Source organism: Nipponia nippon, unplaced genomic scaffold (genome assembly GCF_047370975.1).
Source record: "Nipponia nippon isolate SJK-2023a ecotype South Korea unplaced genomic scaffold, ASM4737097v1 scaffold_2, whole genome shotgun sequence".
NCBI classification, from domain to species: Eukaryota; Metazoa; Chordata; class Aves; order Pelecaniformes; family Threskiornithidae; genus Nipponia; species Nipponia nippon.
This window is the reverse complement of record NW_028262336.1, coordinates 128418731-128444617: the sequence shown is the minus strand read 5'-3', so window position 1 is coordinate 128444617 and position 25887 is coordinate 128418731. Positions and strand designations below refer to the sequence as shown.

At 47.2% G+C, this 25887-nt stretch overlaps 1 protein-coding gene across 3 annotated transcripts in view; it reads right to left on the bottom strand.

The window, feature by feature from the left end:
* Positions 1–22296, bottom strand: part of WNT11 (Wnt family member 11) — a 30562-nt gene extending 8266 nt beyond the window's left edge. The window contains exons 1-6 of one of the 3 annotated variants that reach the window (XM_087757223.1): positions 22203–22296; positions 18760–18969; positions 9413–9648; positions 8544–8657; positions 8380–8459; positions 6617–6909 (exon numbers count right to left, since the gene is read on the bottom strand). In XM_087757223.1, coding sequence (XP_087613349.1) covers positions 6617–6909; positions 8380–8459; positions 8544–8657; positions 9413–9648; positions 18760–18842 — 806 coding nt within the window. In that variant the 5' untranslated portion in view covers positions 18843–18969; positions 22203–22296. Of the gene's footprint in view, positions 1–6616; positions 6910–8379; positions 8658–9412; positions 9649–18759; positions 18970–19525; positions 19661–22202 lie in introns of those variants that run through there. The other 2 variants (XM_087757220.1, XM_087757221.1) reach the window with 2 other exon arrangements.
* Positions 22297–25887: the final 3591 nt, after the last annotated feature.

Genomic DNA, 25887 nt, shown 5'->3' with positions numbered 1-25887 from the left:
AATTTCATTTTGGATCCCAGTTCACTTCTGCCCCATCAGCAGATAGAAGGACAGGTTTTTTTGGTTGCCCAGCTGGCATCTGAGAGCCAAACTGAGGCCAACTCTGTACGGTGTCACCCACAATGAGAGATGATGACAGGGATGGGTCATATGTCCACTGGGACCTCACTCCATCAGTCTTATTGATAAGTGGAAGCTGCTTATGAGTACATAAGAAAAGTCATTCTGGGTCACAGCAACTGCCTGCGGGGCCCATTACTCTGCGATGATTGTGGGAGATGCTCTTCAGGGAGGAAAATACAAATCTGGCCGCTTTCTGCTGTCCATCCCCTCATACCCCACCAGCACCTGGGCTGTTGCATTAGGGATGATAGAAGGTATGTTCCTGCCTAGACATCTCAGTATCCCCTTGTGGGCATCCTGGCCATGGGTTTGTCTCATCCTTTTCTGACCTCAGGGAAACCATCTGCCTCCATGAACTCCAGCAGCCACAAGTCCCAGAAGACAGTACTGCTGTGTAAAGAAGTAATTTATTTCTTCTTTTTTAAATCAAATTCCTATTCATTTCTTTAGTGCCCCTTGCTCTGGTAATGTCAAGTCGTACAGCAGTATACAAAAGAAAGAAAGAGAAAAATAATTCAAATCCCCCAGGAGGTGCGTAACACAATGGACATCATTGCTAAAAAGACATCAAAGTGCACAGCTCCATATAAGGTTTTGAGGGCATAATCTTAACTACTTTTAAATTGCTTTCTCATCCACAAGGAATGACTAGAGACTGACACCGAACAACTGTACGAAAGAGAGTTATCAATAGTACATGTCAGCGAAGAGATGTCAAGGGAGATCCTGGAAGCAGCCTGTATTTTCATTAATGAGGAATAGAGAGTGAGCTTAAAAATTTGTGGATAACGCTGGGACAAAGGAGCTGAGAGCATTTTGTGAGAGTGGATTGAAATGCAAAGTAAGCAACACACTTTGAGAAAGATCCAGATAAACGGGGAATGTTCCCAGGAGAGTCAGAGGAGCAGTTCAGAAAGTAGAAAAAAATTAAGGAACTGATGTAGAGAAGTTTGTAAGAAGAGGTGTCTTCCCATCTATAAAAGATTTTGCAGAAAGGAGAGAGAAGAAATGTTCTTTATATGCTGAGGAAAGAGGACAAGAAATTACTAGCTTGATTTCCGATTATGATTAGTTTGAATTCAGATTAAGAAAAACATAACTCTGAGGATAGTAAAACCCTGAAACAGGTTGTTTAGGGAAACTGTCTTTAAGACCGGAGTAGACAAGCATGTTCTGTAACAGCCTAGGTGGTCTCAGTTTGGTCTTGCTCCTAAAAAGATCAGGCTCCGTGGAAAGTCATTCCTAGCCCTGATACTGCCTAACTCCAATGCTCTTTTGATGCAGAGGGACTAAATATGTTTAGGAGAGCTGGCTGCAATTTTTTATCCCCTGAATTCACTATCCATTGCAATTTAACTGTGTGAAATTACTCTTTCCACCAATAAATTCATAAATCTGTTCAGGAAACTTTATGGTCAAATCTAGGTCTCTCAAAGTGGGAAAGATTCAGTCTTCCCCAGGGATTAACTGAGAAAAAGCCCAAAAAAGCACAGCTGGCCCAACTACTGAAATGGGTACCAGCTACGAGCACATTGCCCTGGGAAAGCAGAAGTAACACGGCAGGTGGGAGGAGCAGAAAGCTACCGTTTTTCTGACTTTCCTCCAGCTTAAATTTCTGGGACACTCACAGAAGTATTATTTGCTATTTGTTATTCATCATGTGTTGGATCCCATGAAAGAAGTGTGGCACACCTGATAACAGTTCCAGAAATTACTAAATCATTGTATACATTATAACCTACTCAAAGCCAAAGTTCATCATATTGCTTCTTGTGCCCTCACTGAGTGACAGAAACTAAAAGAGGCTGTAACAAAAAACAAACACCATATGCTGTTGTCTACCCATAACTACCAGTCTCCCACCTCTAAATATGAATGCTTCTGCTAAGAAATTTCATTGCTCACATAATCACGCAATACAAAGCATATTTTTGGGGTGGCAGGCAACACGTGGTATCAAGCGTTGCCATTAAACACTGGAAACCACTGCATCCTTTCTTTGCAGCATCTGATCAGCCCTGCTGTTGGGATGACCAAGATGCCAAAGAGGTAACCACCAGCCACTAAGTCTTTGCAGTCACCACCGAGCAGCAGATGCATGCTCAGCTAACTTCATTCATGTTCCTATCCAAGAAAACATACCAGCCTAAGACACCTTGGGAGACACTTAAGACTAATATTTTATATTGCAGAAAAGAACGAATACGTGAGCAAGGATCAACCACCAAAGAATGGCCACGTTTGTTGCCAAAGGGAATCAGCTAAGGAGTGGCTGCTGATCAACCCAGATTAGCTGCAGTGCAACGTTGCAGCCCGATTTCTGCAGAGTAAGAGAGCTCCTTCCCATCTTCATCAGGGAGGAAGCAGCATTCGCTTGGCTCCAAGACTGCTCTGGGAAAGATCAGTAATAAACAGCTCAGTTATCACTGCAAGGCTTCAGGGGCTGGAGGCTTTTGCATGCATGGCAGAATTTCCCTTTCCTTGGATTCCTTAAGGGACCTTAAACAGCCTTTGAAATATGATACATTGCACCCTACTGATAAAGAAGGTTAATACTTTTGCTTCTTTTCTCACAAAAGAGATCTCAATTTTATAATCTGCTATTATTTATCATTTACTCATAGCTGATAATGATTTTTGCAGGCAGGAGAAACTGAACTACCTTGTTAAAAGATGAGCTATAGGGTGCTTTTGTCCAAGAAAGCTCTGAAACGGGAACATACACATTTTTTCCCAGTGGTTAATTTGTTGTATTGAAAGTTGCGTAATCCACTTGCTGCTCCACAGATCAGCTTCTTCAGATTTTTCTCCAGACCATTTTTTTATTGGCTATGAAAGTGTGATGGTGGCATATAAGCACATGGAGTTTGGCTGGAGTCGATGAGGGCTGCGGTTGCAGCAAGCCTGTTTGCAGGAGCCTTGGACACCGGTTGCAAAACTCAGCTGCTTAATCAGATTTTGAGCACTTCAAAGAGGCTTCAAATCGCAGGTTTGGGTTCAGCTCCCTGACTTTGAAATCTGGATACACCCCAAGTGCTTGGAGGCATGCAGATTTCCAAACCATTTCTGATTTCAACAAACTAAGAAAGGCCAAGATGTCTTAGAAAACATCTCAGGCTTGTTTCGAAGAAGGCTTTAAAATCCTTTCAGCAAAGAGCTCTGAAAGACTTTTGAGTAACTGGGTACACATTTTCCAAATGGATTTTCACGCGGTTCTACTACAAGGTAATTCAATTCCCTTTCCTGCCTGAAAAACACACAATAAGTCCACATAATGTGAGCGATAATTAGAGAGATGGAACTCACAGATTAGATTATCCCTTCCACCCACCTGCCAGTGCAGGATTGTTCCCTACAGCATACACCGAAACCCAATACGTCCAAGGTGTTGCAACTGAGCCATCAACCTATGTCCTGCTTCCAGTATTCTCTGAGCGAGCACCGGACCTGGGGGAGTGGGAGTGGGGAAAGGACTTTTTCTCCACATGATGCAAAACTACTCATTTTTTTGTAATGAAAATGCAGCAATCTAAATTTTTTAATCCAGTAACAGGAAAAGGGGTTGGTAATGAGGTCCCCTCCTCTCTGCACCCCTTTGGACGCAGAAAGCGGGGCTGGAAAACTGCTGGACCTGCCCAGATCAAGGTCTTCTGGAATGCGGTGAGAAGGGTCTGCACTGTAACATCCCGTGGGTTGATCCCTGAACCCATGTTCATGGACAGAAAAAGGCCAAAGAAGGAGTAGGCAGGTGGTGGAAGAAGAGAAGAAAAAAATGAACCGAGGGACCACCACGAAAAATCCCTTTTTGATTGCATTTGCAATAAAAGACCTTAAAAATTAGCCTAGTAAGAAACAGTGAGATCTCCCCCCAGAAAATTTTGATGTGTACAAGGATAAAAAGTTAAGATGCAGCCGGGACTTGACTAATAAAATAAAACCTGTTTGGGCTATTTCCATGTGAGTGTTTTTACATCTTTGCGGAGTAAGCATGAACCACATTTTTCCCTGCCCTCTCTAACAGCATCCCTTTTGTGTTCCTTCTCCCTCATCCCTGTCATTAGCCGCTATCTCTGCAGCCCCGTGGCCGGCTGGAACAGAGCCACTGCATTTAAAATGTATTTAGATGACCTCTCCGTGAGAGAAAAATTGAGAAGGGAAAAAAGCATCCATGGGAGGAGGAGGAGGTTAGGGAAGCTTCCCTCCTTTTCCCTGCTCCCACTGGGAAGAACAGACCGATCTGCAAACACATTGTGTGCATTTTACACTTATTTCCTCTGCTAATTTAATGCAGAAAAGGGGCTGCTATGGTTTGTGTTACACGTGCCAATTTTGAGACACCAGGCATCTTCTCAAGAGCTGGCAGATGGATTGCGATGAAAATAAGTGTAGCTACGCGTGACCTTAAAACTCAGCCTGAGAGATGCCTGCAGCTCAACAGGGGACTATCTTGCCCTCCTCCCCTCCCATGGCCATCACCATCTTGTACATCCGAGAACAAGGAGTATTTCTTGACAGGTCCCTTTTGAAAGTCATCCCCTCCTGCCTTAATATCTCGGTCCTCTAAATCCTCACTCAATCTCACTTCCCGTGGACCCTCGCCTGGCAGGCTCACAATCACTGTTGTCGCCCAGCTTGGGATAAATGGACGCCTGCAATACACATTTTCCTATCCTTGGGAAAAAAAAAAAATCATTCAATACCTTGACATATTTTTCACCCTTAGCTGGGATAAAAAGGCAAAATCTCCCGTAAAATGAAATCAGATGAGAAAAAGCCACGCCTCTCTCCCCCTTAAAAGGATTTCAGCGCATGGAAAATGTTTTACTTGGCAAATCTGTAATAAATTCAGTTTGGTTTTGACACAACCTGTTGATTTCACGCAATTCTTATAAAACTAATTTCTAAATAACCTCCACAACTTTTTCACTGCAAAACAGAATGACACAACAAAGTGGTCTTTTTCAAGGCACAAATTTGTCAAAATCCATACAAACCCACAAAAACATCACTTCTACTCAAACGATATTTTCCCTCAGAAACCGGTTTCAATGCATGCTTTTTCCCTACAGTCCTCAGTGATCCATAAACATCTTCACTTGCTAATTACTGCTCCATCGCTGGGCCAGTGATGAACATCAGCCTGGTGTTCCCACCACAGAGCTGCCAGATAAACACTGTTGTGGAGCAGTCCAACCATTGGTTTTGGTCCTAATGGAGGATACAAAACTGTAACGGCCACAAAACATCAGAGAACAAAAAGGACACACGTGTCTCACTCAACTGTCTTCATGTACTGATCAGCTCCACCAGTTAAATGTTGATATATTGTCTATAGAGTTGTGGTTACAGATTAGATGGCCATTGCCAAAGGATATCTTCTAAAGTCCCCTCATTAAACGCTTTGTGTGAATCAAAGGTATCCAAAGAGGATGTATCTTTTCTGCATTTGGGTCATTTACTTCATTTCTGTCACAGTAAAACCTTCACTCCATTGAACTTCTCAATACACTATGGAAAGACTACTACGTCCAACAAGAGTTAAAATGAAGACACCCCACAAAAGGGCAGGCACATGCATCTTGCAACTTGACTGTCTGAGTCTCCACCACAAAGTAAACACAAGGAGCAAGGAAGAATTATGAGAATTATCTGAAGAAAGCCAAGCCAGCAGATAGCAACTAATGAGACAGCTTGAAATCCAGTCATTGCAGCCACCTAACAAAACATCTGGAAATTCTGCGAAATTCTGGAAATACACAATTATTTGGCTGTTGAAGGGTCTACTGCTCACCTAGAGATGCTCAGACTGCTGAAACATGGAATTGGTTTGTCTTGGTGGGACTTAAACAGATCCTGGGAAGAGACAGGCCTGTCTGCTGCATGTGAAAGGGATAGCACTGTGCTCAGTGGAGGTTTGGGTATAATGACCTTAAATCACAAATATTAATGGGATGAAGAAATTCCTCTGCAGAGACATGAACAATACAAATACACTTGTATTTTTAAAATGCAGTGGAAGAAAAATCCTAAAAATTCACTTTTGTAGTTTACAAGGCTTTTTTAAGGCTGCCTGGGAGCACTGGTCCTAACTGGGTTAACCTAATTGGGTTGCCTACTTAGAGGATCCTTAAAGTAGAGTAACAACTCATCACATCAGCAATGACTGCAAGAAATTACTTAGAGAGACTCAACACAGTAAAAAACAGCTGCTGGTTCATTACAAGTTCCTGCGGAGGTGAGCCGCTTAGGGAATTTAAAAAGGTGTCTTGTGCCTGCCTGTATAATGCAAAAGGTGTCTGCAGCCTTGTCTTGGCCACAGCCACCACTAATAGGCTCGGGCCTCTGTAGACCATACAGTATGTTAGAGATGTCCTTCACCTGCATTCATGTGCTACCTCCCCAATTATTTGCCTCTTATTCATACATGTTCCCCTCTTCCCCTTCCCTCTTCAGGGCTCAGAGTGCAGTCAGCACCTGCTGCAGAAACCCTCACCTGTCCTGGGTCCCGTGTGACCCCACTTTCTCGTTCTTCATGCAGAAATCGGGCGAGCTCTGCAGGTAGATCAGCTCTGTCTCTTTAACTGGCCTGATATCAATATCCTTTGGCACAAGGTATTTGCGTGTGCCCATGGGCCGGTGAACGACCTTGGTGGCTGATAAATACTTGTTTTTGAGGTCCAATGCAATGTCTCGCAGCTCTTGAAGGCCTTTCCAACAGGTCTTGATAGAGCATGACCCAGAAACTCCATGGCATTTACATTTCATTTCAAGAGAGGCTTTCAAGACCTGCAAAAAGGAATGCAGGAGTTAGGAAATGCCCTTCTCTTACCTCCAAACATCCCACAAGCTTGCTAAAGAAGGCACTTAGCAGGGACTGCCATAGAAAAGGACTGCGGCTCTGATTTCTGCACAGTCACTCTAGAGTAGCTACTGTGCAAAGGGAATGAGATCCCACAGCTCCTTGGTGATCACTATCAGCCCAGGATTACTTTCACCAAGGCACCTTTGCAGCCAGCAGACAGAAGAGTATTTTGAATTTTGATCAGATATCTACATAGGGCTGCATTCCCACCCTCTAAATATCTAAGAAGCTGAAAACCAAAGCAATCCATAAATAGAAAATTAACATCCATTTCTGCCTCCAGCAGCTTTGGGCTTTGAGTAACAGAGATGTCAAGGCTCTGATGAATTCAGGGCACCTCACCCTGCCTTTCTGCCGGCCATGGGGCCAAAAGAGCCTTTTACTTTGGTTCTGCGCTGCTCTCATTTCTGTAGGACATGGCAGGACGCTGCCAGGAAGGGATGAATGCACCAGCCATGGCAACACTATGTCCCAAACAAAAATCTGCCCGTTAGAATTAAAATAAAAACTCAAGACATTACTAAAATTAAAAAAAAAAACAAAACAGATAGAGTGGGAATGGTAGAGAAAAACACCCAGGGGAGGCAATTCGGCATGGTTGTGCTCTGCAAAGGTGACTTCAGCCTGTAGCTACACAGTCAGCTGCCAATGAGCTCAACATGCTCCAAGGTTTATCTGCTCCAGTGCCCAAGCACAGGCAGCCCTGGAAGGACTAAGCTAGGACCAGCCTAGGGAACCGCTGCAGCCCCAGAGATGGGTGCAGGGGTCAGCTTTACAGTTCCCCACCCATTTCTCCAGCTGCATGGAGGGCTGCGATGGGGATTTGCACCTTGGTGCACACTAAGCTCTGCGCATGGCAAGCATCATGCCTCCCCTAGATGCAAACTGTTAAAAGCGGCTTCTGCCAGATATAGGAATAATCATTAGCGAAGCAGTCCGAAAAGTAAAAATCAGCCCTCCTGGCTGCAGGGGTGGCTGGGAGGCAGCTGCTGCTGCATGCGTCTGGCAGATGATAATCCTCCACGCTTAAACAGCACTTTGCCTGTGCAACGCCCTTGGCAGAGCACGACAGGACCCATCCCCACCACACCTCCTGGGGTAAGCAAGCCAGAGCCATCCTTGGCTGTAGAAAGGGTGGCAATGAGACATCCCACCCACGGTTATATAGGGCTGATAATAGCATTCAGGACCTCCTGAGTCCCAGCGTGAGTTATCTATATGACAGATATAGATAGGAGACAAAACAGGCCACAGTCTTCAGCAGGCCAAAGGAGTTCAGAGCAATCTGGGAGAAACCTGCTCCTTTCGCTAGCTGATAGAGACACTGAACCTCACAGAGCGACCAACCACTACAGATGATTGTACAATTACAATAACTCTCGTGGATTTGTTACCTGTCTCCCTACTTCACTGTTGTGCAGATGCATCAGTTTATTGGCTTGTGATCCTGATTTTTTCATCTTCATGGGAGCATCTGAAAATTTGGACCCCATGATAAGACCATAGTTGAGGTTGTCTGCACATCCTCCCCATCGATACCCAGGTCCAGGTGTCTCACCTGGGATGGGACCACAGGAACAGCCAGGGAGGTCCCCGGTGGTGCAGGCTCTGGCAATGGTGTGGCTGATGGCAGCAGCAGAAAGGGCATACACAAATGCTGACTCCCTTGTGCCTGGAAGAGACAAGAACTCCAGCTCAGCCTCTTGGGACACCTAAACATTCCCCCAAAAGAGACCTACACAATCTGAGCCCCACAGAGCAGGAAACACACCAGCTCACTGCAGCTGAGACCTCCCATGACATCACCAGCTTGGAGCACATCTCCTAAGTGAGATCTTCAACTCAAGGCAACATCCCAACAGGGCAAGGAGGCACATGGACTTATGCAACTTGCCCATCATGGTGCTCTTGGAGCATGTGAAGAAGCTCCACCATGGACTCTCCTGCCTCCTTTTGCCCCTGTGCTGGATGCTGCTTGCCAGCAGGTAATGGAGCTGGCATGCATGGAGCTGAGGGAGGTGGTGGGAGGCCATAGAGCTGCAGCAGAAGCGTGCAAGGATGCTCTGACCTATGAAAGCTGACTGTGCAGCCTCATGCATAGTGTGTGCTGCTTGACAAGTCTGCATGCCTTAAACAGCAGCTCCATGTCTGTGAGCAAGTGCAACCATGCCTGCTAATGAGATGAGCGGACCAGATTGGTGTCATGGCTTCTAAGAGCTGTGGGAGACCAGGTCTTGGACTTGAGAGCTCCTGGGCATGACTGCCACCATAACGATGAACATGGTCTCAGAGAACAGGACAACCAGGCTATGTAGTCCCTCCACGTCCCCTCTGGTAGCAAGACCTTTCCCAGCCCCAGCACACATACACACATGCTGGCTGACTCTACTCGCTCATGTCCCCAGCTGAGCCAGCAGTGCTGTTTACCTCTCTCTAAGTCCAGCAGGTAGTTAGGAGCCAGCTCAATGGAAGAACAGTTCCACCGCATGTCTGAGAAAGTTTTACGGCAGGTCTTTATCACTTCCCGTGCTGCCTGGATGATGGTCTGCATTAGCTCCAGGTTGCTGCGGCAAAGCTGCACCTGGGAAACCACCAAGCCTTCGAGCTGCTTGCAGTGCTGGGTTTGATTCAGGGCCAAAGCCGAGGGAGTCTTGGACAGAGCTCTGAGGAGACAAGCACATGCAAAAAGGCATTAAAATCTGCAAAAAAGTTAATCTTCAGGTCAATATTAATTTCTCCACTACCTCCAGTTCAGTGAATGCTTTGGCCTGTGTTCATCTGATTTAATTTTAGCTACCTGTAAACAGGTGCTTAGTTTAAGCTGGTGAGAAAGATGGGCAACTATGAAGAGTGATTTATCTCATGCAAAGTAGGTGTTTAAGTTAGGTGGGAAGAAACACCCTCTAGAAGTGAGCATTTCTCTCCATCATCTAGGGGAGCCTGGACAAAGCTTCTGGGGCATATGCCAAGTTGACTGAATGTGTAAATCCTTATGGGACCTTTTTTTGCTGAAGAATGAAGAGAATGGATCTCCCAACAGAGTGAAAAATGACCCATCAGTTCCACGATAACAGAAAGCTGGATCTTCCAAGACTGTGGTATTCAGAAAAAAAAAAAGTGAAGTTGGTGTTATCAGTGTTTTGCATTCAGCATCTGTCTCACACACTCTCTAAGGATTATGCTAAATGTCATGTAATTAATTATGGAGACAATCCCCTGCAAGGCCTAGGGAAAAGCCACCAAGTTCGCAAAACTTCGAGTTAATGCCAAGGGCCTCTACCGGTTCCATCACTGTTGCACATAGATAAGTCTGTTTCTCTAGTCTCCAAAATTGTAATGCAGAAGCACGATGAGAGTACGTGCAGAGAGAGTACCATGGTCAAAACTGAGAAAGGATCCGCTAGCACCAGCACATATGTTACCATGGAAGAAACCAACAACACTCCAAAGACCCCATTGGTTCTTCTAGTGTGCAATTGCCAATGTTTCCAGGTAAAAAAGAAAAAAGCAAATGCTGCCATGCATCACATAGGGCTGTGCTCTTCTTCCCCAAGCACCCACAGTGATCAGCAGAAGCCTGGTGTGTAACTCTCTTTGTATCTTTATGACCTGCTTAGGGCAGTCATAAATGTTATTCATTCCCATAAAACAACTTTCTAGCTGGCTGCATCAGTAACTGGCATCTGATCCTGGCAACACAACTGCCTTAACACATATTTCCTTCTCTCCTTGTTAAATCTGTTGCCTTTCAGTTTCATCCTAAGCCATCTTGGTTAGTTTGGCTTATTAGCAGAGACATTTCTGGGCGCATTTCACTTTATTACTGTAACATCCACATCCTTCAGAAGTTAAATGAGATGGAAACAGAGATAAAATTGAGCCCTAACCAAGACTGGGGATATTAGCTCTGATCTCGCTTTTCAGGAAAACACATCTATGTTCCACCAGCTCCCTCAAGGTTGTCTTGAACCAGCTGCTGTGTATGTTGGAGCTCTCTCTGGGCTGCGCATAACTGCTAACCCCAACCGCTCTTCCAGCAGGAAAAGCTACGGTCCTTACTAGGGCTGAGTAGGTCTGCACTGACAAATTCCCAGGTGGCTGGAGTTTGGCATTTCTGGCACTAGATAATCAGTGGCAAACTTGGAAGGGAAACCACCACTCTGCTAGCTATGTAAATATATACATCATACATATATTTAAAGAGGTCTATTAAATATACAGCGAACAGAAGGTTTGGCCAGTGAATTTCAAGGGAAAGGAAAAAGTGGAGTACTTAATCATCAGAAATTCTGCCCTGTAGTTCATCATGGTCCCTTGCACACTGTTGCTCATGCAATGCTCCCTGTCTGGAGAGAGGCACCTCCAGAAGGCAACTCATCCTGCCTTAGATGTGTGCTGGACCTGAACTGGTGGAGACAAAACCTGTTGGTGATATTCTGGGTGCTCATGTATCTCAGATATATCACATCCTTTAAGGCAGAGGCATGAGTCTTGGGACAGTATGAATGTCACCTGACTGCAAACCTCTACAGTGTGAACCTCATGGTAGTCCTGCAGGGTCCTTCTTCAGCCCATGGAAAGAAAAAGCCACGTCTAGGGAGTAATTAGCCTGATGTGCTTTTAAGAACTACAGTAGGATAAGATGACTCATGCCCTCGAAGTGCTCATTTTCTGCTCTGGCTATAGAGGGAACCCAGGCACCGAGCTTGGACACAAACATCTGAACTGTATAAGCAGAGAGCTGGGTGAGATGAGTCCAACCCCTAGTACTTGGCACCAGAAACCTGTGAAAATTTATCCCAGAAAGCCTATCAGCAACTCTCAGGAATGGACTGAAATGCAAATCAGGCAAGAGGCCAAAGCAGCTCGTCATTAATAGAGTAAAAATGATAAATACTCCAGCACAGTACGTCCCAGCAGCAAAATAAGCAGGCAGAGTGAGGCAGATGAAATGAGAGAGCTTCACAGCCTGAGCTTCAGGCAAATGAGGAATGTTCCAGGTCTCTGAGAGATGCTGTACTATGGGGCACCAGCTCGGTTTTCTAATCAGAGGTGCCAAGTGACACTTTAAAGGCCTTGGGATGCTTCACCTGGCCCTCCAAAAGGATGCATATATCTCCTAGGTCCCGCACCATATTTTCTAATCCTGTATAGAGGTCTTCAGCATCTCTAAAGGACCTGGAAGCCTACATTGAGGCACCTGCATCTCATCATTACAGACAAGTCAGGAACAGCAGAAATAACCACCTACAAGTTGGGATGAGAGCTGAATTCAGACTGAAACTCATCCCCATTGTGAAAAAAAGGGGATGTGGTACAACGAGATCATGTTATTACAGGTGGCCTGAAATGATCACCATTAGAGAAGCAGATTTATAATGCAGCAAGAAAGAAATTCGCTTTGTGGAAGAGGGAAAAATATCTGCCAGACAGTCAAGAGAGGAAGGACCATGGCCCCATTGGGGAGAACTCAGTAAATGGCAGCAGTGGCTGTTTCTCATTGAATGAGCTGAGCTCCAAGGAGCACGCCAAGAATAAAAATGCAAGACGCAGGAAGGTGTTTTCTGAACATCTCCCAGGCCTGAACTTCATGCCTTTGCTTGTGAGAACCTATAATTGGAAACATCTCCAAGCGTCAGGAGGAAAAAGTAAAGGGTAATGGAGATGGAAAAGAAAACTCACAGTTACTGGAGTCACTTGCCGAGACCAAAAAGTGCATTTATAAATCACAGATCAGGAATGTGAGAGGCCTATTAGGTCATCTAGTCCATGCTCTGACAGCCCAGGTTTGCTCAGTCTCTGTCCTACATTCAGAAATGTCTTCTCCATTCCTTGTCGCTTCAAACCCTCCCAGTGGAAACGCACCAACCCTACCTGCTCCCCAGATTCTAGCAGCACCAGGGAGGGATGCCCACCGCCTGCAAAGGACATTGTTCTTCCCCCAGAAGAGTCTTGTCCATGGTGGGATTTGGTGGTAGGTCTCTATCCCATCTCCACCCAGTCTCTGTTGACCACCAGCACTGGGAGGGGAAACAGGCAGACTGAATAAAGCAGCCCTCAGGGAAGAACAACCTTTAGTCCTCAATCTGGTAAAAAAATGCTGATAAACATCTTTCTTTGGACTTGCACCCTTCATCCAAGCAGCAGCATGTGGGGATTTTACCTGCTGCCATCCCATAAATGCTGCTTTTCACCATTTCCTCCTGCTAACACTGTGCTCTCCTCCCTCCTACCCCATCTTTCATTCTCCAGAAAGCTGAGGACAACTGAGGGGTGGTTGTTTTTTTTTTTTAAATATACGTATTTGACCCATCCCTTTAAATAAACACGCCCCAAACCAAACATCTCCTGCTTTATATATAGCATAGCAGGGCTTTCAATTGAAGTTATGGATACTGACAGAAAACCATAAACATAATTACAGAGGAAATATGATGCATGGATGGATCATGACTTTCGTTTACTCTTTTAATTATCTCAGGCAGTTAATAAATTCATTTGAAAACATGAATGCTCTACAGTGTTAGGTCCTTTGAGAGGTATGGGACCGTTCCTGCAGGTCTGGGCTCCATGAGAAGACTATTCATAGGAGCAGCAGCTTGGGAGAAGTACCTTCATATCTGAGCAGACATCAATGAAAGCCATACATGATTTGGTTTACAAGGACTGCTGTGCATAGGATGCTGCTCCTGGTCAAGCCCAAAGGAGAAAAACTCCTTAAATTGAGCAGTACAGCATTGGTGCCCTTTAAAACACCCTTAAAGGGTGTAAGGGTCTCCTCTCTTTCTGATGAGGGCTCTCTCTGGAGGGCATCTCCCCATCGTGCCTTGTGTGATGTGACCCAAGAAGGTCTCACAGAGGGGCTATTGGTGAAACCATGAACTTCTGCTTCAAATTTTCTGCTTTGCTTTCCATGAAGACACTCTCATTTTTATGCCTATTCTTGAACCCCTTAATCTTCCAGGGATTTGGGTGAAACAAAAAGATTTAGACAAAATTACACGGCTGTGGAGAATGAAGTGTGTGGTAAAATTTAATAAAGAGAGGCAGTGATTGGGTTTTTTTTTTTTTTTTTCACTTGTTCTCATTGAAGGTTTTTTATCTGCAGGAGCCTCTTTTTCTCAGGTTTTCAACTGGAAGAGGCTCACAGGACTATTACAATAACCTTGTCTAAGCTCATGATAGTCAGAGGCAGCCCATGCCCCTGCCACCCTGCCTTGCATCAGTCCTGGCCTGGGGAACCACAAGCGCTGGGAAAGCCACCACATCCCCTGGTGAATGCTTTCAGTGATTCTGCAGAGCCTTTTCAAAACAGAGAAGTGGGATTTATATAGTAAAAAAAAAAAAGAAATAAAGAGGAGGAAGAGGGAGAGGAGTGGGGGGAAAAAAACCCCAACCCTGAAGTAAAAGCTTAAAATAAGAGCTGCTTTCAGATACGGTGCCAAATCCAGCACTGGCAGTAGTGGGCACAAGGCCATTGACTTCCAGCCCAAGCTTGACTGAAGTCGATGCCAGCGGCAAGTTGGCTCACCGAGCACCGAGGAAGGCCGTGGCGCTTTGTCAAGTTTTCCCAAGCTGCCTACGGAGCGAAGAGCAAACTTCAAAGCGGTTGTCCCCCCTCCTTCCTCACTCCCAGCCCGCTCCCCTCCTACCGTCCCCGTCCTGCAGTCCTTTCACAGCAGCTCATCTAGCAGCCCCCTTGCCAGGCAGACGGTCTCCTCGCAGGCGCCCATGCCCCGATGTCCCAGCTCCCTCCCCAGTTGAAGGAGAGAAGCAGGAGCTGCCAGGAAGCACAAAATCTTTCCATTTTCTCCCCTGCTTTCTGCTGACTGCAGAAAGGCTGTGGTGCTGCTCGAGGTCGGTGAGCTGGGGGACATCCTGGGTTCACTGAAATGCACAGCTGAGCCACCTTTTGCTTCTGAAGGGCTGTGATTTAACCATGGGAACTGTGCAGCAAAGCTGACCTTGTAGCTGGGAATGGTGCTCAGCTAGGGATGGCTCCAGAGGGCATGGGGCATGTCCAGGCCACCACAACAGGGACAGTCAGGGACTTCCCAAAGAAGTGACGAAGGTCCACCTAAAAATCATGGCATTCCTAATGTCACCACTTGCTGTCATGGGCTGATCCTGCAAACCACACACAAAAAAAAACCCCAAAAAACCCACTTGCTGCCTTTGGCTTCTTTACAACCACTCTGGTGTTGAAGGTGACACTCAGTATACAGACCTGTGTCTTGGCGCCTGGGCAGAGGAGATGCCAACGCGCAGGGAGGCACAAGTGTCTTGAAAGCCACTCTGTGCCTGGATATCCCAACATCTGCAGATCTCTGCGACGCGCACACATCTGGCCGCAGCTCCCTCTAGTGCTCATTTATTTTTCAGCTCTACCCAAACAAGTTGCTTCAGCAACCTGCTTGGCCAAACCCAAGCCCTCCTAGGAAAGCTAAAGGGGGTGCAAAAGGAGATGGGTAAGACGATAAAGTTCCTACATGCACTGGCCCTAAGACATCTCCCACTGAAACCGATGGCTGCCTCACCTCCCCAGCTGCTGTGATGCAAAACAAGCACTGAGGACCACAAAGCGATGCAAAAAAAAAAAAAAAAAAAAAAAAAAGAAAGAAAAACCTGCTCTAATGACGGGAAAGTGTTTGCAAAAAGCAGAGTGCAAAAATGAGCCCCTGAATCTCATATGCATTGAATCTCCATGGCAGCCCTGATCCTGCAAAGATCTGTCCATACCCTCACTTTACACCTGAGCATCTCCCTGGAGCTCAGATGGAAGAGGTCAAAATATGAAGTTTCTCCAGCACCAAGAGCAGGTTTACAAGATGCTGACCATCCATACACCATGCTGGATGCACGACGTTCCACACCTCTGCGGCAGGGAAGGGCACAGTGCCGATCTACAACAGCTGGGGATCTGGACCACAGAACTCGTAAAAATAAGCCAAATAAAATAAAACAAATAGCTCCCTTTTACCTTCTCCCCTCTTTTAATAATTTACAGGGGATATTCATGTTACAGGGAAGTCCTAAATGGCTGAAAAGTGTGTTTTTCTTCTCCCTCTCCCCTTGCAATTACATCACACGCTGAATCAAAATTGAATTTCCTATCGCCTTTCATATCAGTCGCTCCCTCTTCCTCAGGCTTGCAAACCCAGCCTGCCAGGCTGGCAAAACCCACCTCCTTATCTTCCCCCTCCCCTCCCAAATCCTCTTTGAAGCTTGCCTCTGGCACCGTGCCTACAACAACGGTGCAGCGAGCAGAATGCTGAGACAAGCCCACGACCAAAAACATCTCGTAGTACTTTCCTCCCTCTTCATCCCATCCTTTTTCTGCCCCCCCGCTCTGTTCACGAGCATGAGAAGGAAGAGGCAGGCTTTGGTTGTATAGCTCCCAGCACATGAGCCCGGGGCTGGGATTGCAGCTCCGAGGTATTACTTGGTATTCAGTAGCATCGATCTTCATTTGCCAAGAGTTTACCCACAGGATTTCCAGGGATGGTCCCCTAGCCCCGAGGATGGCAGCACTGCTGCAGTGGGGGAAAGAGAGCGATGGGGAGGGGTGGGGGGAAATTGGCCCACGTTTCCATAGGAAAACAAGGGTGGGGAAAGGAGGAGAAACTGCAAATGAAAGAAAAAACCACCATAATTTTGTGAAATCCCAGCTGGCAACATCCCAGTTGTGCAAAGTGCCCTGGGACAGGGAGTGCAGGTCTCCGCCAGGTTTTAAACAGGTGTGAGGGGAGCCCCGCCGGCGCATCTGGATGCAGTTCATGCTTCAAATGCCACTTTAATCCCAGCTTTCATCTTCCCCACTCACTCTTCGATAGGGGATGATATGTCTGCTGAGAAGGGGAGGAGCGGCAACGTCTTTCCTCCAACTACCTCCCTCCTACCCCATCCCCAAAAGCAACCCTTGCAGCTTAACCACTTACCGGCCAAGAGGCTGCTTTTGCCAGCAAAGCTATTAGGGACCTTGCCCTGCCTTCCAGCCTTTTTTCATGTCTACGGCTTGTCAATGTGCTAACAGGTTCCTTCTGAAGCTCACCTCGCCCCTGCCCTTCAGAGGAACCCAGGCCTTTTGCTCTGCATTTAGCACCTTGCTTAAGCAGGACCCTAATGCCAAGCATATAAGCAAGCCCCTCCACTCAGTTATGGGTCTGTACATAAGTGCCCTGCTGAATCAGGGTGCCACAGAACAGCTTTATTTCTGTGCTGCATAGAAATGAAGGTTGCAACTGAGTCCAGGCTCTGCCAGCCCATGGGCATGTTGCTAGATGTCCTGCAGAGAGGAGGTGCCCACCTTTGTGCAAGGTGCTGGATATATGCAGAGCTGAGAGCCTAAATACTCAAGGATGCTGGCAGAAAGAACTAGCTGGGCTATGTAATTTAGCTGTGGTGGCTGCTACAAGGTGTAAAGCCAAGATGGTGAAGAGCAGATCAGATCCTGACTCTCCTCTACTTCCAAGGTGGTCCTTAGAATACGGAGACAGCACATTTCAATGCCCTAAAATAGGTGGCTATTCCTCCTGCCTGACCATATGCATTTAAACACCTTGTGGAGGGATTCACCCTGCTTCTCTTTACACGTATAAAAGCTGGATGTGTGGTCTCAACCATCTCCCTGCAATCCATGGCATCTCCAGAGGACATCTCTTGACATTTGTGTTGGATGTCTCTTTGGAGAGGGTGAATCCCCACCTGGAATCCCCACCTCTCTCCTCTGACTGCATGCAGGGCAGTGAAAACACTGGCTCCAACAAGACATCTAACTTGAAGGTGTCCAAATTTAAGATAGCATTTATAAAAGGTGGCATGGGGAAAACCTCAAATGACAATGAGTGGGACGGTGGAATGGGAATTAGACATAGCACAGAAGGAAGACCAAAACAAGAACCTCTGGTCTCAATTTCCCCACCTAACCCCAAGATCCTCACCGACACACTGTACCCTACACAACAGACTCTTCCTGGCATTGCATTTAATTGTGCTTTTTCTTTTACAGAAGGTGCTCATTTGAGGCCAGCCCACATCCCTTTATTTATTTTGTGCACAGCTTCAAACCCAAGTAGAAAAGACAGATCACTCATCAAGGACGTGAAACCAGATGGGTGTTGGAGGGGCTTGTTTGTTTATTTTGCAGTAAGCAACTAATTGATTGCTTGCTTAAGCAAAGAAATGGGATAGCGATGTTTTCACTTTGTTTGCAGTGACATTACCTCTGAGGAAACTCAATCCAGACTTGACCACACTCCCTGGTATTTCTTTACCCTCCTCCCGCCCCGCATTTTTAACACCCTTCATGAAATCCGAAGGTTAAAAGGTCCACAAAAAACCCATGTTATCTGTCAAGCATTCCCTGTGGTTGGAGATTGGTGGCATTATCTTAGCTGCCGTCCCTACCGCTCTCAGCTCCTACTCAGCACGACCAGCGGTCCCGGTGGGAGAGTTTCCCAGCGCGGCAGGAGCTAACGCTAGAAACTTCGTTAAGTGGCTCATGTGAGCGTTCAAGTGTGTGCCTTTCCTTTGGTATCAATGAGAAGAAAAAGCGAGCCTAAATCATGCATATTTTGGAAAGAAGATGGAGACATATTGTTAGCACAAGCCCCTAGTACACACACTTGAAATCAATGAATGCCTGGAGAAACGCAGCGTTTGCTGCTCTTTAAATGGCTTTACAGTGTGCTTCATATTGCAGTTGCAAAAATGGGTAACAGACCAGCAATGCCTACAAAGACTTTAAAAATGCATAGAGATAGCCAGGTACTTACATCCATTTTATCCCATGGCAAATCCCCGTCTGCAGAATCAAAGACAGAAAACCAGCTAAGAAAAACCGTGGGCTCGGCTTCATTTTCTCCACCGTCCCCCACTTGCCGAAGGAAATCAGCTTCTCCCAAGAAAAAAAGGAGTCTTCCTAATTTTCCGCACGACGTATTTCCCTGCAGTTTGGGTGTTGCTCCTCCTTAGAGATGAACAACCTGAAAGGAGAGAGAGAAAGCACGGGCTACAGTTAACTCCGAAGCTTAGCGAGTCGTCGCGCGAGAGAGATCTATTATCCAAATTGCAAAGGAGTGGTTTATGAATCACGAAAAAGTTTGGATTATCCCCTCTCAGCCCCCTCCCTCGCCAAGCCTTGATACAACCTTTTGAGTCAACAGACAGACAAACCGTATGGCTTGAATTACACCCTGAGTTATGGTCTGATTGTGTGTTTCCATTTAACCCTGCACATGGCAAGACTTCATTCGCTGCTTCACTTTCCCCCCCCCCCCCCCACCTCTCCAAAAGGTTTGTGTAACTGCTCGGGAAGAAAGGAAAAAAAAGATAAATCTTTAGATGTGCCCAAATCTTCAGCTATTCATCTCTCCCTTCCTTCTCTCCAGATTTCTTCCCCCCCTTCTTTTTCTTCAGAGAAGACAAATTATAAAAACTGCATTTCCCGACTTCACACAGGTGCCCATGCCCTGCAGATGTTTCAGTCTGATCTGTTACAACAAATGTGTTTTGCTCTTTCCCTTCTGCTTTCTTTCTCACCTCATTAGCTTTGCCTCTCACTTCTTCCAAGTCCTCGGGCACCTGGAGCTCACAGAAAGGGCTGCAACTTCGTAAACATAAAATCACATTTCTGTCTCCGGGGAGCAGCCGGGAGACAAAAGCTCTCAAGGATCCCCCTCTTCTTTTTCTTTTTTGTTGTTTTTCCCTTCTTCAGTCCAAACAAATAAACAAACCAGGTGCAGGACTTAAATTCTTAGAGGGGTCCTCTCTGTCTCCAGGGCATGGCTTGCTTATTTTAGCAGCGGTATTAATAGCAGTAAATGGATTTCCCTTCAGTTATTCACTTCAGACACTGCTCCGGGCTGCTCTTTGTGGTCTTTGCGGTGGTTTCCCACCCCACGAGAAAGCCAATAATAAAATAAACAGAAAAACCTGCCCGCCACATTGCGTCTCTGGAGTCTCACAGCCCCTCACACGCTGGCATCCCCAAGCCGTGACCGCGCATCCCCCCACCCGCCGCCCCCTCACAGGGGTTTGGGATGGGACCTGGAATGGCTGGAGCAATCAGCATCGCTTCAGGGAACCCCTTACCCTGGGAAAAGCACATCCCACCTGACTCCCAGCTCTGGATTTGTCCCAGCTGCAGCTTTCTGCCTTGATACCCCCATTTGAGGAGCAATTGGGTCAGTGGGGAAGGAATATTTCTGGGTGTTTTCTCTGCCATCTGCAGTGTATTTTTCCATTCAGGCTGCTTTTTGACTATCCCAATGCCAGCACCTGGTGTAAAGGGTTACTAGAGAAGTGTTGTTATTATAAAGGATTTTAATAACCTCTAGGGGCGAGTTCCCGCCTCCCTTGAAGTCCGAGACAAAACTCCAACTGACTACAAGGGAGGCAGGATTTCATCACCGTGGGTTGTTTTTCTTTAATGCCCGCTCAGATTTGGGTTTGATGTGTCCCTTGAAGGCAATGCTCACACGAGCATCCAGGCATACCTCTTGTTTCAGGGTATTTCTGTATCTTTTCATCTTTGGAAGCTCTTTTCTTCCCACCCCTCCATGAGCACACTGGAAACCTTCAACCCTTAATCCTGTCCGTGCCTTTTAGTGTCCATTTAGATATTTCAGACCCCTTATCTCCCTCCCGTAAACTGCTGAACAACATGAGTCGGGTGTAAAATGTCTCAGATGGTCTAAAACCCTCTCGCTAACCCTGACCAGCCAACATCATCCTCTGCTTTGCCCCCTGCCTTGAAAAAGTCACAGTTTGGGGGCTCCCCCCCCACCCAGGGAGGAACAGAAATGATCTAACCCCCCCATCCCCACCCCAAGATCTGCAAGCTTGGCCTGCAATCGCACCCCTGTTATTTGGGGAGGTAATAACGCCTTTTTCCACTCAGTCCAGCACAGGTTACGTTTGCAAGAGGAATTTGCAAGGGGAGGGGAGGGAGGGAGACTCTTTGGGGCAGACGTGATGTTTACAGCTCTGGAGAGCTCTGGGTCACTGATCAAACCAGCAGCAAGTGGCCTGCGGACTCCTAAAATCTGGAGCTGTTCTTAACTCAAAGCTCTCTTTTTCTCTTCATCCCGAGGCTGTTTGCAGCCAGCCCCACTCTTGCACACAGAAAATGCTCCCATCCAACACCTCCAAGAGTCTGGTCCCAGGGATGGGAATAGGCGATACGAACTATATATAAATGTGTGAGTATCCATCTCACATTTTTCCAGCTTTCCCATCCAAGAAGGAAAGACATCCACCTGACCCCGCCGCCAGCCTGCAGCTCTCCCCAGGAGCACAGTCGCCTGGTTTAGGGGTAGTGCATCCCCAAATGACCTGCAGTGAGGACGGGGAGCAGGGACAGGGAACGGGGGGTGGTGGGGCTGCTTGCAGCCCCCAGGTCTCCCCTCTCCATGCAGCTTCTCCTCTCGCTTGCAGCTCCTGGGTCTCCCCTCTTTCTTCCAGCCCTCTGCATCTCCCTTCTCGATTGCAGCCCCTGGGTGTCCCCGCTACTCTGCAGCCTCCAGGGCTCCTCTCTCCATTGCAGCCCCCTGCATCTCCCTTCATGCTTGCAGCCCCGAGTCTCCCCTCTCCCTTGCAGCCCCCGGATCTTAGGTGTCCCTATACCCTTCTCCATCTCCCCTCTCCCTTTTAGCCCCTGGGTCTCCCCTCTCACTTCAGCCCCCAGTGTCCAGTCTCTCCTGCAGCTCTCGGGTCTCCGCTCCCCCCTGCACCACATCTGTCTCAGGTCTCTCTACACCCTCTGGGTCTCCTTCTCCCTTGCAGCCCGGGGTCCCCCCTCTCTCCTGCACCCCACCATGTCTCCCCTCTCCCTGCATCCACCCAGGTCTCCTCTCTCCTTTACAGCCACCAAGCCTCCTCTCTCCCTGCATCCCCCCGGGTCTCCCCTCTCACTTGCAGCCTCCAAGCCTCCTCTCTCCTTGCATCCCCCCGGGTCTCCCCTCTCCCTTAGAGCCACCCGGGTCTCCTCTCTCCCTTACAGCCACCCGGGTCTCCTCTCTCCCTACAACCCCCTCCATCTCCCCTCTCCCTTGCATCCCCCCCCGGGTCTCCCCTCTCCCCGCAGACCCCTGCTCTTGGCCACCCCCTCCCTCGCACCTTCGGCGTTTCGGGGGCCTCCCGCCGGGGCACTGCCCCCTCCCGCAGCCCCCGGCAGAGCCCCGCAATCCCCCCGGTCCCCGTCCCGGTCCCCGCTTACCTCCGCCCGGGCTGCGCGGGCGCGGCGGGGCCGGGGCTGGGCGGGGGCCGGGGCTGCTCTGGCGGGGCGGCCCGCGGAGCCGCCTTATATGCGGCCCCCTCGGCTTTGATATGCGGCGTGATGTCAGCCCGGATTAGCATAACAAAGGGCTCCGCGAGGAGAGCTCCGCGCCCCGCGGATCCCCCCCGCGGGCAGGGCCGGGGCTCCGCGGGGGCTCCGCGGACGGGGAAGCTCCTCCCGCACCGGCAGCATCCCCCCTCCTTCCCCGGGACATCCCCCTCGGGAGCCGCGGATGGCAGGGACCCGGCCGGCCTCGGTGCTGCAACTGTTAACGGCGTTATTCTAATGAGCGGTTAATGATTAGCAACAAAAATAGCTAGTTCGTGTTTTCACCGGAAACTTTTAAAAGTTCCCTCTCCAGAGGGTGATCAGGGCTTGCTGGGCTGCGCGATCGACTTCCCAATTAAAGGACAAAGATACTTTTCATGCCCGGGGCTGTCAGGTGGATTGCCTTCTCCTGCGAGGCTAAGAAATCACTGCCCGGCAGTCCTGAGGCAGGCGGCAGGCGCGCGTCCTGCCCCACGGAGCCCCGCTGTCAGCCGGCGGGTTTCACAGCCGCCTCTTCTTTGATCCTTCTTTAATCAGCGGAAAGTTCAGATGTTGAGGTCTGATTTTTGCTTTCATGCTAGTGTCAGGGAGGGAGGTTTCATGGTTGCCTGCTAGAAAAGTAAAAAGAAAGGGAAAGGGAAAGGGAAAGGGAAAGGGAAAGGGAAAGGAAAAAAAGGAAAAGAGAAAAGGAAAAAAAGGGAAAGGAAAAAGGAAAGGGAAAGGGAAAGGGAAAGGAAAAGGAAAAGGAATAGGAAAAAAAGGAAAAGAGAAAAGGAAAAAAAGGGAAAGGGAAAGGGAAAGGGAAAGGGAAAGGGAAAGAAAAAAAGAAAAAGAAAAAGAAAAAGAAAAAGAAAAAGAAAAAGAAAAAGAAAAAGAAAAAGAAAAAGAAAAAGAAAAAGAAAAAGAAAAAGAAAAAGAAAAAGAAAAAGAAAAAGAAAAAGAAGAAAAAGAAAAAGAGAAAAAGAAAAAGAAAGGAAAAGGAAAAAAGGGAAAGGAAAAAGAAAAGGGAAAGGGAAAGAGAAAGGGAAAGGGACAGAAAAAGGGTTAAGGAAAAAAAAACCTTAAGAAAGAAAAGCACAACTGGCTCCTCAACCTCAAGCCTCATGAGTCTGAATTTAAGACGTCTGTGTCAGCTATGGACTGTGAACAAGTGGGTGCTGGTTGCAAAAGTACCCGTGTCATTTTGTTCACTCAGTTTGATCGTGGGTTTCGGGTGAAAGAAAAGAAGATAATAAATGCTTCAGTCTCAGGACCAAGAGACCCAGAATAAATTTCCTAAAGGTCTATTTTCGGAACAGCTATTTTTATAGGATAATATTTTTATGTATGTGTCCCCGTGCCGGAAAGATTGCGTTCATACGCACAGGTCGCTAATGGGCTTTCCTATGTGAACTGCAAGGAACCCTGTATACACAATCCCAAATTCCCAAAGCCACTATATTACTTGTTTAAGACCCAGTTTTGCCAGCAGCTTTGCACAGTATGTCCATTTTTCTTTGTGTGACAGTTGCCCACAAGTGCTCAAACTGCTCGAGGCTCCCATTTCCCCAGCCCGCCTGTAACGCGTACTGACGAGGAGGAGGTTTTGTCAGGGTTCTCCAAGGAGGACTTATTTACATGGGGAAATTGCCTGGAATATCTATTGCAGTCCAGCTTGCTGTGCAAATGCCCCGATTTCTGTATAAATAGCCTTTTTCCAAATTACCTTAATCTTTAAAGGGCTGTTGGGAAAATGCAGTTGTTATTAATCAATAGGAGCAGAAGTAGTAAGTAGCGGTAGCTGTAATAGTCATGAGTTTGCAGTAGGCACCTGCTGTGCTCGGAGCTGTGCAAACACAACCCAGCAAGGCAAGTCCTACCACCAGACAGACCTTTATGGTCTAAATATCGGCGATGAGAGTTGAATGGCCAAAAATGATGGTGTGGAGGAGGAATATGGAAAGAAGGAGACAGTCCCAGTCTGCATGGTTGTCTTGAGCCCTAACAGTTTGTTGAGGTTTCTTACAACAGGACAACATGCTGGAGAATCATTGAATAATGGCACTGGGAGCACAGGTACCTACTCCTTGTAGTGTTCATGAGAGCTGCTTGTCCAAGGTGTTCATCAGGACATAAGGACATAAAAGACAGAAGTAAAAAGGTGGGACGAAGAGTGAGAAACCAGAAGGCTAGTGAGAAAGGATGTATACATAAAGGATATAGGATAAATATGCTCTGGACTAACCATAGGCATATAGGGAGTTATTCAGGAAAACCTTTAGAAATTTTAAAATCACCCCAAACATTTAATCTGAGACAATTTCATGCATAGACAAGCCCCCAGGCCCTGGTATGCCAAAATATTTCAACGTATGTCTAAATCCTCTTAATCTCTATGTGACACGTTGTGCTCTAAGTGCTTTGCTGACTCAGGGACGTTCATTGCTGAAATGTTGCAGGTCTTTGTCTCCTGCTCCTCATGTACACATTGGGGTGTGGGTCTGCTGGAAAAGCATGGGTGCTTTTTTGGGCACCTGGGAAGCAGGGAGCTGCCTCAGTGTGCATATGGAGTTTTATTTCATGGGACCTGAGTGCTGAATCAGGTGCCTAAATCTAAAAGTTTAGCAATTATTAGCTTTCCTACTGCTTCTGTGGGTCAAAGCTAGTACCATTTTCATCAGCGGAAGACAACCCAATTCACCGTTTTCCACAGGATTTCCATAAAAAAGAACTGGCCGCACCAGTGTGACAATAAATAAACCAGAGCTGGGACTTTCCAAAAGCATTTAAACCCCATGGGAAGCAAGTGGTTGTTGAGCAAGCAACTCTCTTTGGCATCGCAGCCTGCAAAGACACAGTCTTTACCTAGGGTATGGATGTATCCATCTGCATTGGGTCTGGCTGAGATGGAGTTAATTTTCCCCATAGCAGCCCTCATAGTGCTGTGCTTTGTACTGGTAGCTAGAAAGGGGTTGATAACACATCAGGGTTTTGGCTACTGCTGAGCAGTGCTTGCACAGCATCAAGGCTGTCTCTCCAACATTCCCCCTCACCAGGAGGCTGGGGGTGGGCAAGATCTTGGGAGGGGACATAGCCAGGACAACTGACCCAAACTGACCAAAGGGATATTCTATACTGTATGACGTCTGCTCAGCAATAAAAGCTAAGAGAAAGGAGAGGGGGGAGGCATTCATTATTATGATGTTTGTCTTCTGGAGCAACTGCTATGCGTACTGAAGCCCTGCTTCCCGGGAAGTGGCTGGACATCACCCGCTGATGGGAAGTAGAGAATAAATCTTTTGTTTTCCTTTGTTTCTGCACACGGCCTTTGCTTTTGCTTTATTAAACTGCCTTTATCTTGACCTATGAGTTTTTTCCATCTTATTTTCTCCCCACCCTGTCCTGCTGAGAGTGGCTTGGCGGGCACCTGGCATCCAGCCAAGGTCAACCCACCACACCATCCATTATTAGAAGTGAAGACAGTGGGACAGTATTTTCTGGATTGCATTTCCTAATTGACCTAATTATTAGACTCAAAGAAATGTTTGGAAAATCATCTTCTTGTTAATCTTTAGAAATATCTTTGGGCAGTATAAAG